General features: G+C 41.4%; 1 protein-coding gene across 1 annotated transcript in view; it reads left to right on the forward strand.

Moving 5' to 3' along the window:
- The first annotated feature begins 1870 nt into the window (after positions 1 to 1870).
- RASSF9 (Ras association domain family member 9) overlaps positions 1871 to 20146 on the forward strand; it is a 53034-nt gene continuing 34758 nt past the window's right edge. Inside the window, exon 1 of the mRNA XM_063134703.1 lies at positions 1871 to 2010. Coding sequence (XP_062990773.1) covers positions 1964 to 2010 — 47 coding nt within the window. The 5' untranslated portion in view covers positions 1871 to 1963. The remainder of the gene's footprint in view (positions 2011 to 20146) is intronic.

Here is a 20146-nt window from a genome sequence, read left to right on the forward strand (position 1 = left end):
CATTTCATCCTCACAACAACCCTGTGAGGTAGGCTGGGCTGAGAGTCTGTGACTGGCCTAAAGTCACCCAGCGGGTTTCCATGGCCAATTGAGGACTAGAACCCGGATCTCCTGGCTCCCAGTCCAACACTTTAGCCACTACACATCTTCCACCCTCATCAGGTTCCCTGTTCCCCCTGAGCTTAGCCATAATCCATACAGTAGCTGGTGATGGTGGGGAATGGATTTCACCAGCAATAATAGTATTATTGTCAGTCATTCCTGTTGTAATGCAAAGTATTTGTGGGATAGCTTGGTCTTGGACCCTTTAAAGACCTACAATACACACAGAGATGGATCAACACAGCGCCCTGCATTTTTGGACTCTATTTGGGGAGGGGGTGTTTAGGGAGACTGTCATGCTCAATAGTTATCACATAATGCATTCTCTAGGGCTTCTGCAGTTTCACTGATGCAATGTCTTTTCTCTCCATCCCCCCAGCCTTAACACCAAGTTTGAAGAAGAGCTTTGCTAAACATGAAGGACTGCTCACCACTTTGTAATGTTTTTAGTTGGCCCTAATAAAGGTTTTACACTATTCTGTAGCTTGCATTGTCTCTCTCCCCTCTCCCAAATGTACCAATAATTCTAACTTCAGTTTGGTAGGAGGTGTGGTTCAGTGGTAGAGCACATGCTTTGGATGCAAAAGGTCCAAAGTTCAGTTCTTGGATTCTCCAAGGGGCTGTCTATTGCGCTCAAAGCCCAGTGGTGACTGCGAATCTGTGCTGCGTCAGTTATATGCCGCAGCCGCAGATGAGCAGCTACTATGCCGCTTTTCTTCGAAGCTATGCACTAAAAACATTGGGAACTTAATCTGACTTTTTCACTGAGGTCACCCCATCTCTTCCACCATCTGACCTTGCTCCATGGCCAATCCGGGGGGCAGTCCTGGCGGACAGCAACTAGCGATTGGTTGCCGGAAGCCATGAAGAGGGCGGTGGCGGTGGCTCCAGTACCTGGATGACCGCCGGAAAACTCGTGCTTCCTCCTTGGCATCGGAATTACCCAACGCCACCTGGAGTAAGCGAAACTGGGGGATTTGGGGAAGGGAATGCAACACCAACTCGGTGTTGTGAAGGAAGTCCCTAGATGGAGCTGAGAAAACACCTGCATGAAACCCTAGAAAGGCACCTCAACCATACTGGGCTAGATGGATCAATGGTCTGACTCAATATATGGCAGCTTCCTACGCTGTCTGTGGCCCTTCTGCCTGCCACGCATCTTGTGTGCTGGCATTTCATCCACCTTTATTACTGTGCTGCAGCAGAGAAGGGGTGTATCCATGTGATGCCTGTCCTCCGGTTAAGCCTGCTGTGACCTTGCTTGTAAACTACTAGTGAAAACTCTTTTCTTTAATCCTTTTAACCCCTCTGCCATATTCCCCAATACTGTGGCTTTTAACCTGATATTCGTCCCCAAGTCCCATTCCTTTTCAATGCATTTACTCGAAGTAGGGCAAACATTGGCTTACAAGCCCATGCCCCGGCTCATCTTGCACCAGGGGATTGCTTCTCTCAGTTAGCAGGTCGGAAAGTTTAAGAAATAACTTCACATCACAATGGCAAGCCGTCGTTCACACACAAATGCACCCTTTTCGTTTTGTTTTGTTTTGTTTTAGTTCTCCTCTCTCCCCCCCCCTCGCTTTCCTCCCCCGGCCTCCGCCCCCCCCCCCCCCCCGTTCCTAAACGCCTCCTTCAAGAGTGCTGCTGGGCAGGGCTCCAAAAGAGCAGCAGCAGCAATAACAAGAAGGCAGGAGTTCAAAGTTAGCAACGAGTTGCACAACTTCTCTACGCTGGGTGACTATTAACAAGCCGGAGTGGCGGCGGCGGCGGCGGCAGCAGCAGCAGGAGGAGGACAGGAACTCTGCAGCCAGCCTGAGTTTTAGAGCTGTTTGATGTTGTTCGTCTGCCTTTGGGACTTACCATGGCTCCCTTTGGAAGGAATCTCTTAAAGACCCGGCACAAAAATAGGTAATGGGTGCACTGGATCCAGGCTGTGAGGACTGAATGTCTCTGTGTGTGTGTGTGTGTGTGTGTGTGTGTTTTAAGCTTTGAATTCGGAGTACTTGTTTGATTTACACGCTGCTGAGAAATCGGCAACTCCCCCGCACATTTCTACTAGACCATGGACGTATTCTGGATTTGCAGTAGTTTAGTTTCAAATTCAAGCTCTTGGGGAAAAGATGCCCATAAACTCTGTGATGGGGGTGAGAAAGGGTCCTTTCCATTTCTTCCCTGACATTTCAGAGTTGACTTCGTGAAGGTTGGTTTTCAACAGGAAGAACATTGTCTCCCCCCACCCCCTTTTAAAAAGAAATAAAAGTCCTGTGGGCACCGTGGATCCTGTAGCACGTTCGCGATTTTAAGGCTTCCTAGAAAAAAATCCAGCGTGGATAGGTGATGACAACATCCTGAACAGGACTAGGGACTAAAAACAAATGTTACAGCGCCCCTTATCTGAAAGGAAAATTAAAAAGGAAAAAAAAAAGTTTCTGCGCACGGAGGTTGACTCGTTGCAAACAGCGGGGACTCGTTAATTGATGGGGGGGGGGGGAGTTTGATAAAAGTGAGTTGACTTTCAGGCGCTCGGCTTACCGGATCTGCCTTTCCTCAACTAAACTTTCTCTGAAGGTTTGACTGAAAGGTCTCAGGACTCAAATTTCACTTCTCAACGGGCGACATGCCCCTTTCACTGTAAGTTTTCTAAACTAAAGGGAAGACGGGAGGGAGGGCATTGGATCTGCGCTGGGTGAAAGTTTTATATTACTTTTAAACCGCGATCTAACTTTGTGTGGCTATTTGGCTGTGGCGGAGGAGATGCGTAGTTTTGAGAGCCCTCGTCGGTTCCTAAAAGGCGCAACAGGGTCACGTTCGCCCTCCCCCCCCCCATATTTCAGGGGCGTCTATCTGCCCCCCACCCAGCCTCGCCTCCACCGCCGCAGTAATTGTGCTTGCTTCTACATGTCCTTTGCCAATATTGTAAGGAGAAAATGGTATGCTCCGGAATTGTGTAATTATTTTTAAATGCTGGTGTGGCTTTACATCTTAAGTGTAAGTTGCCTTGGAAGGAACCTGATAGTTTTCAGTCGCTTTTGGAATTACAGTGACTCAACGAGGCGCTTGAACTTGGTATGGGCTAAAAGTGACTTTTGGAGCTCTCTGTTGTTACTCTAGTAACAATACTCTTGGTGTTCTGTTCTCTTGGTTTCTGTTTGGCACTTGGATTCTTAAAAAAAAAAAAAAAAAGCAGCAGCAAGTTTTAGTTGAGTTTTGCAGTTTCCCAAAGTGAATACTTCAGTTCTCCCCCATTTATTGCATTATTCTCCCCCACACACACACATTTGTGTTGCCTTGACCTATCCTTAGAACCATGCTCACTTTCATAAATAACTGAAGGCCACTCGTCTGCAACCGAAGCCCAAATGAAAACTAAAATAACATGGTTATCAGTAGAACAGGCATATTTGCCACTGGTAATGTCTGTGTTTGGGAATACAAGCAATTCTTCAAGATCTTTCTATGTGTTTTTAATGCTGGGAAAGGATAATTGGTTTAGGATACAATCCTACATACACTTATGAACACAATGAGACTTACATCTGAGTAAACATATAAATACAGGAAGTTTCAAAGTGGATGTAATTTATTTCTATCTAAACGGCAAACACACACAGAGAGAGAGTTTATTATTTTAAGATCTATGTTCTTTGAAACATGGGGGAGTAGAATAGCACCCCTTGCCTTCCTGGTAAAAGGGTGTAAATCCCCAAATCGGTTATAAGTTTGTCTTGTTCTTGCTGGCACAATGCAGTAAACAGTGGACAGCAAATCCTGGTACAAAAATAAAGGGCAGAAAATAGACAAAGACATCCTTCATTGCATTACAGTGCTGGATCTAGCGGGGCAAGTATGTACAGTTTGCTCCTGGTAGAGATCTGTGTCTGATTATGAAAGGGCTGCCCACAGAGATAGAAAATGAATATTGTAAATGCGGAATGATGAGTACTTGCACTTTCTCTGAGTAGTTGCTGTCTTTGTCAGCCTAACACAATTCTTGCCCTGAGTAGGATCTGTGTCTCTCAAGCTTTTCATAGGTACAGGGAACAGTAGGCTAGGAATTGGATGGTTTTCCTTTCTGTTTTTAGCTGTGCTACACACAAATGCTAGCTCTTATGGTTTGGTATGTGCAAGGACTTGAAGACACTGATGTGTAACCAATAGCAGAGTTGTGAGGCCCTTCATTTCTGAAGCTGGGAAGCTCCAGACACTCTTTCATGAGTGACTCCAAATGGCATTTCCAAGAAATGCATAAGAAATCCATTGGAAGTGTTCTACCCCGGGGAAGGGTCTGTAGAGTTCTAGAGCATGTGTTTTGCATGCAGAAGGTCCCAGGTTCAATCATTGGTACCACAAAACAGGGCTAAGGAGGAATCCTTCCTGGAACCCTGGAGAGCTGCTGCCAGTGAATGTTGACCATACTGGCCTAGATGCCCCAAAGGAATGACTTGGTCTAAAGAAGCTCCTATGTTTCTAACTATGCAGCAAATCTAAAAAAAAGGGGGGGCGCAGAGTTGTTCTAGTGAGGGCACTATCCATATCTTACTACTTATTCACAGATCATCCTACTCTGACATAGCCCCTCTCATCTGAGTGACTTCAGGGACATTAAGGCAGGAGATCTAGGTGCTCCCTGCCCCAATCACGGAATTTTCCTGGGGGTCCAGACATAGAATCATAGAATCATAGAATAGCAGAGTTGGAAGGGGCCTACAAGGCCATCGAGTCCAACCCCCTGCTCAATGCAGGAATTCACCCTAAAGCATCCCTGACAGATGCTTGTCCAGCTGCCTCTTGAAGGCCTCTAGTGTGGGAGAGCCCACAACCTCCCTAGGTAACTGATTCCATTGACACACTGCTCTAACAGTCAGGAAGTTTTTCCTGATGTCCAGCTGGAATCTGGCTTCCTTTAACTTGAGCCCGTTATTCCGTTTCCTGCACTCTGGGAGGATCGAGAAGAGATCCTGGCCCTCCTCTGTGTGACAACCTTTTAAGTATTTGAAGAGTGCTATCATGTCTCCCCTCAATCTTCTCTTCTCCAGGCTAAACATGCCCAGTTCTTTCAGTCTCTCTTCATAGGGCTTTGTTTCCAGACCCCTGATCATCCTGGTTGCCCTCCTCTGAACACGCTCCAGCTTGTCTGCGTCCTTCTTGAATTGTGGAGCCCAGAACTGGATGCAATACTCTAGATGAGGCCTAACCAGGGCCGAATAGAGAGGAACCAGTACCTCACGTGATTTGGAAGCTATACTTCTATTAATGCAGCCCAAAATAGCATTTGCCTTTCTTGCAGCCATATTGCACTGTTGGCTCATATTCAGCTTTTGATCTACAACAATTCCAAGATCCTTCTCGTTTGTAGTATTGCTGAGCCAATTATCCCCCATCTTGTAACTGTGCCTTTGGTTTCTATTTCCTAAATGTAGAACTTGGCATTTATCCCTATTAAATTTCATCCTGTTGTTTTCAGCCCAGCACTCCAGCCTATCAAGATCACTTTGAAGTTTGTTTCTGTCTTCCAGGGTATTAGTTATCCCACCCAATTTTGTGTCATCATTGCCTTCCACTTGTAACTTTGGTCAGATCTGCACCTTGTGTCAAATGATTATGAATGTGGAATAAAAAGCAAGAAATAACACTATGAAAGCAGTATCTGGAATATGGATTGTGCCCCAACAGCTATCAATGCACTTCAATACCACTGTAAAGCAGTAGTGTAGATCAGGCCCCTATCAGTCTTGCACTGGTAATCTTCTCCTCTTGCTCCTTCCACCAGCGACTTCTGATTGTTAGTGCTATGAACCCTTTGTTTTGGAAGAACCCCTAGGCACCTGGACATTGTAATAGGTTTCAGTAAACTCAGTGAGACTTATTTTGAGCAAACACACATGGATTTTTTTAAAAAAAGTTGATGGTAAGAGCAAAAGCCCAGCTCTGCTAGATTAGCCCAAATGATCCATTTAGCCCAGCATTACGTTTCTAACAAATGGGTAGCTGGATGCTTGCTAGAACTGAGGACTAATCTAATGCTTATAAACAGAATGTGAAAGCTACACCTCTTCCCTGTTCTGTAGTCCCCCAGCATCTGCTATTCAGTGAGATCTACAACCATGGAGGCTCCATTTAGTTATAGCTATGGGAGGGGCTGTAGCTCATAGGGAACTTTTCATGGAGAAGGTCTCAGGTTTGATTACCCAGCATCTCCAGATAGGGTGAGAAAAACTCCTGGCTGAAACCCTGGAGAGCCACTGCCAGTCAGTGTTCACAATACTGGTCTAGATGGACCACTGGTCTGTCTCAGTATAAGACAGTTTCCTGTATGTAGAACATTATTATGATCACTTGTGATATTAAAGGTAGGGCTAGAACCAAGGACTAATATAATGCTTAATCACACAATCACATTTTTTGTTGTGTGTTTTAGAATTTGTAGTATGGATGGACTATTATGTATTGGCTGCTTTTTTATGAAAAGTGAGGGATCCACCACTTGGAACATTTCTGAAAAATATATATGATCAGTTCAATGAGCTCAGTGACAGTTTACTTCTGTATCAAATGGACTGATAGGTATGAATTTTAACCTTCTCCAGAAACTTGTGACAATCAACATGATTGATCAATCTGGATTTTTCTTCCTAAATGTATTCCTTACCCTGAAGGTACTATTCATCTGTACCTCTGGCTCTCTTCTTATGGCCTGCTGTAATTTGGATGTTCATAGGCTCTATTCTCCTCTTGCATGGGATAATCTGTAAAGAATATTTGTCTACTGAGGATAACTTTTTTTGATGGGGTTGTGCTAGAAAATTATCTTTATGTGACTCTTTGGGCTTCTCTAAATGAGCTATTTTTTAGCATGCTCATTTCTGGCCACTCACAAAGTTTCCAGGTCAATTAAATGATGCTGTAAACTAACAGGATATCTCCTGTGGCTTCTCCAATCCCCCCTTATTCTGTTGTGAAATAGATCAGAGAAAATCTCAAATAAACCCATAACGGCAGTGTGTAAAGTTGGAAGGACTTTAAATGGAGAGTGAAGAGGATAAAATGCCTCCCTGCAACAAAGGGAGACAGATCTCATCTCCATGTGTCTACTCGGAAGTAAATCCCACTGTGTTCCAAGGGGCTTACTCCCAAGTACACATGACAAGAGTTGTAAACTTAGAGCACAATCTTACTCAGAAGTAAGTCCTGGCTTTCCTGGAGGCTGTGAGAAAACAGATGAAAACACATATGCCAGGTAGGGAGGTGCTCCCTTGATTCAACCAATCATGTCTGTCATTTAAAGGAGCCCTGGGAAACAGGAGGATCTTCTGCCTTGTTGTCCCTCTCATCCCATGTAATCCAGCTCATTTCAATTGTGCCAAAGAACCAGGAAGCACAACAGTGCAGAGTAAACAATGAGATTTCCCTTAATGTAGAGATACCCTCTGTATCCTACAACTATTTTTCAAGTGAACAAGGCAATCTCTGTAGGAGGTAGAATGAATTCAGATGTTCAACAAAAGTAAATGTTTCACCTTTGTGAAATGTGTTCAGCCACCTGTGGACAACATGGATTCACTTGAAAATGAACATAACCAAATGTGTGATTGCTGTTTCAATGTGAAACTGCACATCACTCCCTCTAATAGCAAACTCAGGTGCTGAGTGCTGACAGCTATGTTGCCAAAAGGAGACCACTGGTAAACCAGTGGGAGGTCTCAGGGCAACCCCAAGTGTGAAACAAAAACAAACACCCCAAAACCGGAAGAGGTGCCCCCGATACAACCCAGTGAAGACTGAACATGCTCAGTAGTCACAGAATGCTTGAGTGTTTGTTGAGGGGGTGAGAAAACTGGGAGGGGGGGAGGTAGAATGGAAGAGAATATCCTGGAAGAGAGGATGACTGGGTGGCTTGTTGGAAGCCTGAACAGAAGCACTCTGCACTGCAATATTTTGTTACAAGTCCTACTTGTGCAGCGGTTCTCTTAACTCTTGGGACAGGAGCAAGGGCCTTATTGTAGTGTGAGGTGCAAAATAAGGAGATGAGACAACAGTGTATGGTATCAAATTCAGGCCACATTTTATTAACTATATCTGCAAAGGGAGACTGGGTGGGCCGTATGCTACGCCATCAACTAGCTAGGTGTTATAATGGGCGAAACATTCCATGTCTGGGGGTGGTATCAAGGTTTGCCACTCCCAGGCCATATCCCTTTTGGGGAGGGTAGACCACCCCATGCTCCTCACCTCCCAGGCCTCAAAACACTAGTCAGCCTAACCGGTAATCCTTATCCCTCCACTGGGGCCACAGAACCCTCAGCAGAAGGCCTCAGGAATCACCACTCACCCTGAACAGTGCCACTGAATGATCACTGTCCCTTTCCTCTAAGCATGCCCGGCCCAAATGCCACGGGAGATGGTAAGCCCTGGGGGCAGGCGCAGGCACCTAATATAGGCTGCTCCGCGCCGCCCCATACAGTGGTGCCAAGCTGCACCAACCAATGGCGAGGAGGCACATCTTCCTTCGCCTCCGCCCACAGCAGCCTCCCCGTGGCCGTGCAGACGGGACGCAGAGGAAGGGTGTTTCCAGCAGTGCTCAAATGTGTTAGATGATCCACATCATGATGGAGAAATGAACTCACACCACTTCTGCCTTGTTCAATTAGATCCATACTGCATGTTACATGGATACAGCACACATATGTGAATAGGCTGGGGGGTGGGGACTGTTGAAAGCATCCAGCTCATTTGGTAAGGCAGGGGAGTCAGTTTTGCCCCCCCGTCCACACACACACACATACATACATACACTCAGCTTAATACAAAAAAGTACCCATTGTTTTAGGACCAAACGTGTGAGTACATTTATTAAACTCATGCACATCTAGTTTGGCCCATACTTAATATTATTTACATCTGAGTAAGCAGGCACAGGGTCAGGCTGGAGGTTGGTAAACATTTTGTAATAATCTCTGGATACTTACTCATTTATCCCTAAGGAAGAGATTTCTGTTTGTGGCAAAGCCCAAATATCTTTCCTTTTAACAAGTTATTATCTACTACTTTAGGAAGGTAGGCAACAATGTCATTCCAGCAGAGTAAAAGTGACATGACTTGTGCCTAATACCACATAATCTGGACAAAGAGAAGAGCTGGCTTACATAGAAGCTAATAAAGCGCTTACTCATACAAACTTGGGCTAAAGAACCACATTTTTTTTTTTTTACCATTTATATAATTTTGCAACTGGTGAGAAGTCTGTAGAAAGATTAGAGGAATTGTAAGGGCTTCTAGACTTCTCAGCCATGAGATTCATAAATTAACATTTAATTGACATTTCTGTAGGACAGGTGAGAACTCAAAGGGCTTATTTATTTATATTTATTCTTAGTTATTTTATTTTAGCTATTAAATGCTCATTTCTGGAAGAAGAAGGCTGGCGGAGCTTGCTTAAAGAAGTTTTCTTCCAGAAATGAGTGTTTGCACTTGTTTGGGGGTTTCCCCTAAGAAATGCTAAATCTCTCTCGCATAGGCAGAGGCTCCAGCTTGTGCAATGTAATTGGCAGGACACACTACTTGCAGAAGGGAATCAGTGGGGCAGAAAAGAATTGGCAGGTGCGTAAGTGCCCTGTTAGACTTGCCTTAGGGGAAATTATTGGCCAAGGGGTAGAGTTATACACCTGCTCCCTCTCGCCTGCTGTGGGGCAGCCCCCCCCCACAGACCTCTACCTCTATGCTATTGGGGTACACCATGATATGGATCTATACCTGGAGTGCCAGTAGACATGGCTTCACTCAGAGAGGGTGGGCCTTGTTCCCCTCAATCTCTGGGTCATTCAGGCCTCCCATGTAAAGGTGGAATGTCCTTTCTGGGGTGACTCAATATTGCTAAATACAGAAGGGTATTCACTTTAGCAAGGGTTGATGTTCTCCCCTCTAAATTACTTGCTGGAAGATACCTCAAAATTCCACTGAACAATAGATGTTCCCCTTGTAACCACGCCGAGGTGGAGTCACTTTCTCTTGTCCATTTTCAATGTAGCTACTACCAAGAGGCAAGAAAAAAATATTATCTATCCTATTTTTCAGTCTTTTCCAGGATGCTCTACAGAGTTTCTTACAATCATTCTTCTTCAAGGTACCAACAAGCAAATCACAATGCAGGCGGTCAAATTTCTGATCTTGATCATCTTTACCAGATCACGTATTATGGCCTCTTCACCCCAAAATGTATTTCATAAAACCTGTCTTATTACTCAGTTGTATGATGTTTGCCCTTACATCATAGGCTGACAGCTGTGTAAGTTTGCTTGAAGTCTTTGCTGTATCAAACTAAGGGCTCTTCTAACCCATATGAAGCTGGGTCTGTTCACTTGTGTGTATGTATGGTTTGGATCCATATTTAGGTGCATGCAAGAGGGCTGGTAGAAGGGGACATCCCCAAACACTTCTCCCAACAAAACTTGGTTGTGATTTCCTTCTATACAAAATACTTCCAAGTCAGAGAGGTTGTGGCCATCGGAATTAAAGTCTCCTGAAACAGGTTGTTTAGTTTTGGGGGACAAGGTTCCTGATTAGTGTATTCTAAACCATGGGCAAAGGTCTGCTGCTTTTCCAGTGCACATAAAAGAATATCATCTGCTCTATAGGTTGGCCTTCCCCAACCCAGTAGTCTCCAGATGTACTGAACTACAATTCCCATCATTCCAGGCCACCATGGTCCATATGCTGGGTTATCCATCCTGCTTTTGTTTCATAGTGTATATTACATGGTTACAAATGCAGGTGATATTCTCTTTAGCGAAATAGGTCTTACAGTTGTTTTGCTATGACTATTTCTCTAAAGTTGGTGCAGGTAATAAAATGACTGGATTGACAATGAATTGATCCATACTTGTTGACTGATGGTTTTATTTCAACTCTTAAAAGTAAACTCCATAGAACTGGAGGTTGGCAGAAGGCATTCTTATGGCTTTTGTAAGACGTTGTGAATTAGTAAACTAGGAATCTCTGCTTAATACTCTGGCAAAAGTTGGAAGGTGCTGGATATATGTCAACCACAAAAGTGATAAGTTGCTCTTTGTTGACATCTTCCTTGTGTCTAGAGTGCAGAGACTCCATGGAGAATATAAACGCCTGGTATATGTTGCAATCAATGACATGCAGAAGATATTTTCTATGTTCTTTGAGTTTGTTAGTTCTTTTGAGGTAGTTAGCATGGTTATTGCAGATGGGTTTAATTCTTTTGATGTGTTTTGGATGACAGGGATTCCAGTTTAAGTAAACAAAGCCATCTGTTGGTTTGCTGTACAAAACTGTGATCTTGTTTTGATCAATGTTAAGGAGGACATCTAAAAATGGGATGCATGAATTTTAGATGGTGCTGTTGCATGTGAATATAGTAGTCTGTTTGTCATTTATTTATTTTCCATATATAATTACTTAATGTTTGACAGTGTCCTTCTAGGAACAGAGCCAAGTTGTTCAAGTACTGTTGAACTGCAGTAGCATTTTTAGTTGCTTTTAAGATTGGTATACTGTATTCATTGTTATATATTTATTGATACGTTGTTGTGGGTTGCTTTGGTGTTTCTTCTAAGCTTTGGGGACCTTGGTGTATTGTGGATGAACATTGTTCATATTGTATTGTTTTTAGATAATATTTTTATTTGTTCTTTGTATTGTGCTGGTTATGGTTTATATTGATTTTGTTTTTTCTGTTAGATTATGATCTCCCTATTTGTGTGGGGGTTTATGTGGCTTCAAGATTGCTTTTTTTGTGGTGGGAAGAGATGAATACATTCAATAAGACTTTTCTCTTCTCCCAGGCATTTAACAACATTTTAACAGCATTTAACAACGTTACGTTTGTTTTTAATGGACCCCAGAATTGTTGTTTTTAAATGGATACTGTTGTTTTTATACTGTTTTTATGTTTTTTTAAAATTTTGTATACTTTTAATGTTTACTATTTTTAATTGTTGTGAACCGCCCAGAGAGCTTCGGCTGTGGGGCGGTATATAAATGTAATAAAATAAATAAATAAACTAAATAAATAAATAATAAAACCTTACAGTAACTGTGAACCGTTCCCTTTTCATAATTCATGGCTTTTTAAAACAGTAGAGTGGTGGCTCTATTAGAGTCATGAACATGGCTTAGCAGTCATAAGGCTCCAGTTCTCATTTTTATTTGGAATAAATATGTCTGACTGCTAATACTGCACTAATCTTTAAGCTAGTTGACTATAAATGAATCTCATTGATCATAATTAGGCCCAGACCAACTTATCTTGCTGTCTGAAGCAAGCCTTGTGCTGCCTGCCCACCACCTTCACCTTTCTTCCTGGGTGTGGAGAGCTCAACCAAAGTCTTGCAAGACCCAACCAAAAGCTCGTAAGACATCCAGTAAGCTCCCCACAGCTGGAAAGAAAGGCATTGGCAGTGAGGAGATGAGTGAAGGTAGACAGAGTTTCATTCTGCTGCTGCCTGGAACCTGCCACCTGTGTTTCACCTTGCCAAATGGATCATAACGGAACTATTCTTTAATAGAATGAAAATCAGACACTTAAGCCTATGCGGCAGGGTCTTGCTATTTACTGTTTTACTCTGTACAGCACCATGTACATTGATGGTGCTATATAAATAAATAATAATAATAATAATAATTATTATTTGGGGCCTTTGTCTATGTGCATTTTATTTGTGTTGCCATGTGAGGGCTTTGCTCTGAAATTTAAAATAATTGAAATGTATTATTTATTTATTTTTAACTCTCTGAAAGTCACAGGTTCCATTTGACCCCATACTGTGTTGAGCTTTTAAAGACTGGACTGTCCCTCAGGTTGGCCTTGAGTTACAACTCCCATTATTTCAGGCCAGCATAGTCATTGCCCAGGCTGGTTCAGGAAGATAGAAGTTGTAGTCCAACACATCTGGAGGGCACTAGGTTGGGGAAGTCTGCTTAGTTGCATGCTTTAACATTCCTGTTCATTCCTTTATGGATCTGAAAATGACTGTTCTCAAAAGAAATTTATTCAGTTGGCTTATGAAGTGGCAGAACAAGAAGTGGAATGAATATTGAATTATGTAGATTCCTTTCTAATCCTGTTGGAAGAAATCAAGGTGTATCACATTAAGATGAAGATTCCACTAAGTTGTTTCCTTTTAAAATTCAGACAATGACCATTATATGTTTGCTGTGATTCAATCCCAGCAAACTGGGATTGAATCTGTAGTCTACCAGACCTCATGCTCTCGGATAAATAATGAAAATGAAGTTAGTTTCTAATGTGCTGCAAAAGCTAAGGCTTCAGTCTTATACACATGTGGGAGCAATCCCCACTGAACATAACTTGCAAACTTGCATAGAATTGGGTTGGGAATCTATTTATTTATTTTAGCAACCATCACCTTGAATCTGACCTGAGTCCTTACAGTTTGTGTAGAAAATTAAGAGAATCACAAGGTCAGCATTTATGATGGAATCCATATAACAGAAAACTATTTAAAACCCCTGCACTAAGTGGGGATAGGATATATTCTTCTACTAATTTTCACTCTTCTGACTGTATGTTAAGATAGTGAATAAGTAGCACAGGAAACTTCCATGAAGATCTGTCCTAGTTTCTAAAGATAGAATAATGGTTTAGGTGGGGATAGAAGTCAGAAGATAGTAATTTACTCATCTTAAGGCTAAAATCATAGGGGACAAAAAATCCTTGGGGACATTTGGGATAATAAAACAAACGCATGAAAGAATTTTAGAAACATTATCTTAAACACTATTGTCTGCCAACAATGTAATCATAAATGTTCTACAAACATCAGTTCTTGCAGCATCCTGATGAATTAGAAAGGTAAACATCAATTAATGTCTGGTTGCATTTTAAGTCTAGGATATTAAGACAGGACACCAACCTAGGAATTCCGCATTTCTTTGGGTGTAGGTGATTTCCAGCAGGATCTGCTAAATTTCAAGTAAATGTGTTGTGGCTGAAGTGACTTTGTTCAAGATGGCAAGGTAGCAAATTAGAATCAGAATTGGAATTTAGTTTCAGCAATTCCTGGACTGCAGCTTGGTTACTATATAAACTAGGGGTGGGAGAACCAGTCGCTTTGAGCTTGTTTGAATTCTCCAAAAATCACTTTGAAACTCATTTCAGCTTGCTCCTGTTTTCATTTTCAGCCTTTTTTCAGTTCATTCAAGCAGGAAAAGTCCCCATTTTGAATGGGGAAAAGTACACATTTCAAACTGAGAAATATTGTGGGTTTTTTTAAAGTGCATTATATTTCCCTATTGAGTAAAATATGAAAATGCATTAAAAAGTGCATTTTGAAGTGTTTTTAATATATATATATATATATATATATATATATATATCAAATACAGTTTCAAATTTGGGCATATGCAAATGGGTTGTTGTTGTTGTTGTTTTGGAGTGGGGAAAAACACTCCATACTTATGTTCACATTCAGTATTGCAAATAGGACATGTCTGCAATATGTGTGAACCCGATAAAAATTATCATACATTCCAAAGTTAAACAAATTGAATTTTATTCATGCCTACTGCACTTCCATCTTTAGGTCTGAAAGTAGTGTCAGAAGAACAGATGTTAAAGAGTTCTTGTTCCTGAAAGAAATGATCAAATCCATTTGAGCTCTCCTTTGATGCCAATTGGTGCCATGCAAAAGATGGATAAAACCAAAATCTGAGACAGTATTTTGTGGAGCGTAATATGTGACATCAAACAGCTATGTATAGTACATGGCAGACTGGATTGAATTTAAGCTGGCAGACCTTGCAGTATATTCTGTAGAGTAGTTGCATTATAGTCAATCACCTAAGGCAGGTGTGGCCAACCTTTCTGAGGGGGTTTCCATCTAGAAAGCCAGTGTTACATACAGTTTTGTGGGCAATTAAGGCTTAATCTATACCAAGCAGGATATTGCACTATGAAAGCGGTATATAAAAAGCAATGAGCATATCCTTCTGTCCTGTAGCTTTTATAATCAGGCCCGCCATCTTATGATCACCCCATTGTTGAGTAAACTGTCCAGAAGTCCAGACAAATTTTATGTTAAGTTTCTGTTGGAAGATAAGTCCTCAAGAGTAACTTTGGCTGTTGCTAAATTTCTTACAGTGGCAGCCAGGATTAGAGCTCTCTGTGTATTAGATGAACGTTGATAATAGCTCTAACTGTATGATTTCATGTTTGATTCTTGTTTTCTCATGGATCTATGGATCGCAATAAAGAAGTATATAAAAAGTAGGAGCCACACTACTGCTTTATAGCAGTATTGAAGTGCACTGACAACTGTTGGGGCCCATTGACACATACCATGTACAGCTGTCATATCCTGCTTGGTGTGGCTCCTGCCTTTTATATACCACTTTCATACTGCAATATACTGCCTGCTGTAGACATGCCCTCAGAATCAAATTAAGCTTTTGCATATTTATTGTAATACAACATTAACTGAATAGTTTTATCTCTGAAAAGCACCCAGAGAGAACAGCCTTTAGCCAATTTTGATGAAATCACTGAAGCCCAAAGCTTTTCCAGTTACATCAATCATTTTCAGTGGTCCCTTGGAACCTAGTCTACATACCATAAACCAGCTCATAGGTTAAGTGCTGTCTACTTTACTGGTATTTAAGGATGCTTATTTTATTTTTTATTTTTTTTATTATTGTTACTTTTTAATGTATTACATTTCTAACCCACCCCCCATTTCAAGGAACCCAAGATATCATACATGGTCTTCTTCTCTTCCATTTTATCCTCACAACTAGGTAAGACTGAAAGTGCCTGTGAGCACCGAGAAGTAAACTTTCCCCTCATCTCAAGAAGGTAAATGACAGAATTTGTTCCCCCAAAAAGCATTTGGTCTGCATACTTACTTCTACGGGATTAAGTCCCATTAAAATCAGTAGTCATACATCTGATCAGACACTGCTGTTCTGATCATATGCTTGTTTCATAGCAGTCTTATGAAAGTCACCGGATGCTTCTCAGCCTGTGAGTCTACAGACAACACAATATTCTGCTTATGACATTCTTCCACAAATCATTATGGTAGCTTTTACCATGATGATGGTAATTCACATGGGAAGATATGCAATTCTAAAGATAAATTTACCTTTAAACTATCATTTAACTCTGTCTTTCTGGATGGCAAAGTGGGTGTGTTCCTCACACCTATTTTTCCCTGTGTTTATGATAATTATGTGTTGGGGATTTCCTACATGGATGGAAAATAGTTTCCTGGCATACGGAATTATACTTCGGCTTCTTTTTTTAAAAAAATACTGACTAAGTCTTCTAGAAGAAATGCAACTCTGCTTTTGAGGAAGTGAAGGACTTTTTAAAATACATCTGTATGAGTCTAAGGCTGGCTGCAATGCTATGCACAGTTTCTTGAGAATAAAGTAAATATGTGTAAGATTGCAATGCAATGCAGGAAGCATTGATTTGAGCAATGACAGCCACCTGGAATCCCTGAGATAGCTATGAGCAATCCAAAGGCACATCACAGTTCAGTGGTGAAAGGTCCAGCAAGAAAGAGTGTCAGGCCATGATGGGTCACCGCCAAAATCTGAAGTCTGCCAGTTCGACTTCCTAAAGTGTGAAAGCCTCGTAAAGCCTCTGGTCTCTAATCCTGTATGAGCAGCATTATCCTATCAGGAAGACACTGTCTCTAAAGCAGGCTCAGGCAATTTGTGTCCCTCCAGAAGTTTTGGCCTACAATTCCCATCAGTCCTAGTCAGCATACCCAAAGTTGAGGGTTCATGGGAGTTATAGGCCAAAACTTCTGAAGGGACACATGTTACCCACCCATGCTCTAAAGCATTGGCTGACAGAAGTAGATCTCCAGAAGTTTTGGACTTCAACTCCCAGAAGCCCCTGCCAGCATGGCCAATGGTCAGGAATGCTGGAAGTTGAAATCTAAAACATCTAGAAAGCTAACACCTGCCCAACCCTGCTCTAAAGCAATAGGAGTTCATTTTAATAAGGCACTTCCTGGTGATCAGACAGTATTTTGGCATCTGTCTGTAGTCAGGAACGGCCTAGTCTGGTTGCCTGAGACTAATAATTGGTTAGCCCAAATTGTCAAGTGCTGTAATAGTTAAGCAGATGTAAATAAGCTGTTTCCCCATGTTTAATGATTCACTTGGTGCAAAAGAAATTATACATGATTGCAGGTAATGATTTGAATTTCAGGATTCCTAGATTAGGCCTCAATCTGAAAAAATGTGTTCAAAGCAAGTAGTTTGTTTCACCATTGTAGGAACATGTGGAGCAATAAATGTTTTTTTTTTTAAATTGTGAAAACTTCCACAAAGTTATATGATCCCTTCACATCAAGCTGTTGTCTCAAATCTTCAGAGGACCATTAAGTCAACATCTTCTCCCCCCTCCTAGTCAATATCATTTCATTTTAGATTGAATCATCTTTAAGGTGCTCTCTCGTGTTGATGTACAAAGGGTGTGTTTTGATTTATTTCACTGTTCAATTGAGCTATGTGCCTGCAGTGCAGGATTATTACACATTATTGTGTGAGGTAATGAATCTAGTTGTGACTTTGTCTTAAAGACTATTTGTTGTTTTTTGCTGCAGCAGACTAACATGGCTACTACTCTAGAAATTGTCTCAATAAATATTGTAAGTTGGGATATTGCTTTGTACTGGTCAGTTATTTCCCCATACCTATATTGTATGCTTTAAAGTGGGTATGCTTTAAGGTGCATTCCTGCACTGAGCAGGGGGTTGGACTCGATGGCCTTATAGGCCCTTTCCAGCTCTATTATTCTATGGTACTATGATTCTATTCACCTTGGGATGACAAAGCTCAGCATAGTGGTCAAATGATTCATCTCTTTAATTCATTATTTCTCCATTAGTTTAGAATGCTGCTGAGCTCATTTCATATGGACAAGTTAACTTTTCAATGGAACTGACACATACTTATGAGTGTTCCTTCACAACCTCGGGGCTGCTTCTTTTTTTTAGCTAACTTGGTTTGTGCATTTGTCAATGGAATCTTACGTAGTACCTCTGTGGTCAGGAACCTGTGATGATAGGATCAAGAAATATAGCCAAATACATTTGGAAATCAAAATTATATTGGCTTACTCTGTTCTGTTGCTGAAGAAATATTCTCCCAAGGTTGAAGAGAGTGAGATTGGAATGTGCTTCTGTTGCCCTCCCCTTAATTTGGGGAGTGGGGGTACATATCTATAACATAAGTATAATTCAAATCAAAAGAACAGACGTCTTTGTCGCTTTACACTTCTTTGCTTATTCACTTTGTTTTACTGAATATCCTCAAAGTGCAATGCAATGATATAGAATTCTATTAAGGAGAAACATGTTAAGAATTATATGTCGCTTCCACTTCATTATGCTGCTTCCAGTGTGGAGTTTTCCATACCTCATTTACATTATGGAAGCTATTAGGTTTTGAATCTTGATCAAAGGACGGTTTTATAACTTTAAAAAAAGAAGAATCAGTATTTCTGTCCTTTCTATCATGTGTGAATACTCTGTCTTTATGAACTGTCACTTGCATTGTGGAATTGATTATATGGATAATGTGCATTTTCCACGCTGATGGTGATGCATAAATGAATATATAATTTGTCACATAAGGTAACTTTGAATCTTGTTTTTTAAATTACCTCAGATTCTTCTCTAAACAAGTTCTGGGAGTGCTGATAGATGCAGAACTCTCCCCAACCCCTTTACGTACTGAGACAGATCTGAATTTTTCCCCAAGTGCTTTAACTTCGCTAACTCGCTCACAAAGCTCTCTCTTCATAATGATATCATCCAGCTGGACAGAAGGTTAATTCTTCAGTTGTGGTTTCTGTTCCTAATTTGTACCTGATTATATTTCCAACATAATCCCCATACTGAATGGTGGAATGCCAGCTTTTGTGTCTTCCTATTGTGCTGGTATACACTAAGTTCTGGAAGATTGAGAGCATTCCCACATGAGCCGTTGCTCAAGGGTTGGATGTACAGTCATTGATAAGTGACTGAGTCAAAAGTAATGAATAGAATGAATGAATAAATAAATAAATAAATAAAACATAGAATAAATACTTTAAATAAAAACAACAATAAATTCTTTTTTAAAAATAAAAATTATCTGTTTGCAAATTCTGGACTAACAAAGGACTACACTCTCAGTATAACCTACATCATTTGATTGTTGTGGGACTGAGGCCAGAACTACACCAATCAGGATATAACACTTTGAAAGTGGTTTAAAAATGGTATACGAATGTGTCATGGGCCCCAACAATTGTCAATTCCATTACAAACCATTATAAACCAGTAGTATAGATTGTGCCTGAAATGAGGGTGGTGGTGGTGGCAGTGGTGTAGACAGCTGTCCTGAACTTCTTAGAGGAAGAAAAGGATAAAAATGTAAACAAGGACTTTCTAGAGACCCAGGATATGCGGAAAGTTGAAGAATGATACCCCCCCTAACATTTTGAATGGCCAAATCTTTCCCTCTTAAAAGAAAAAGGATCAAAGTACTTGGGGTCTGCAATGAAATGTTGCAGAGTGGAGTGCTTCTGTTGTGGAATGTGGAGTGTGTGAAATAACGAGTCAGAGTCATTAGCTGTGTCTTAAACAGGGCCACATTTATTGATGGATCTGCAGAAGGGAACCTAAGCAGGCATCATCTTCTAAAACGGCATATATCCGTTAACTGAAAATGGGTGAGACATTCTCAGCCAAGGGGCGGCACCATAAATTTCACCGCCCCAAGCTTCCCCTTCCAGGGTAGGGAGGCCTTCCGTGTCTCACTCACACACACACACACACACACACACACACCGTGCTATGTAACCGCGAGTGGGTGAGAAAAGGTTGGCCTCAGAAGTAATCCTTATTTCCCCAGATGGGTGGCAGGACTCGCAGCTGTTGAACCTCAAGTATTTACCAATCACCGTCTGGTGCCTTAGAATGCTCACTGTCCCTCGCCATGTGAAGATGCCTGCATTCCTGCCATTAATGTGACTGAATTAAACCAATCATCCTAT

The sequence above is a fragment of the Elgaria multicarinata genome, chromosome 9, assembly GCF_023053635.1.
Source record: "Elgaria multicarinata webbii isolate HBS135686 ecotype San Diego chromosome 9, rElgMul1.1.pri, whole genome shotgun sequence".
Lineage (NCBI taxonomy): Eukaryota > Metazoa > Chordata > Lepidosauria > Squamata > Anguidae > Elgaria > Elgaria multicarinata.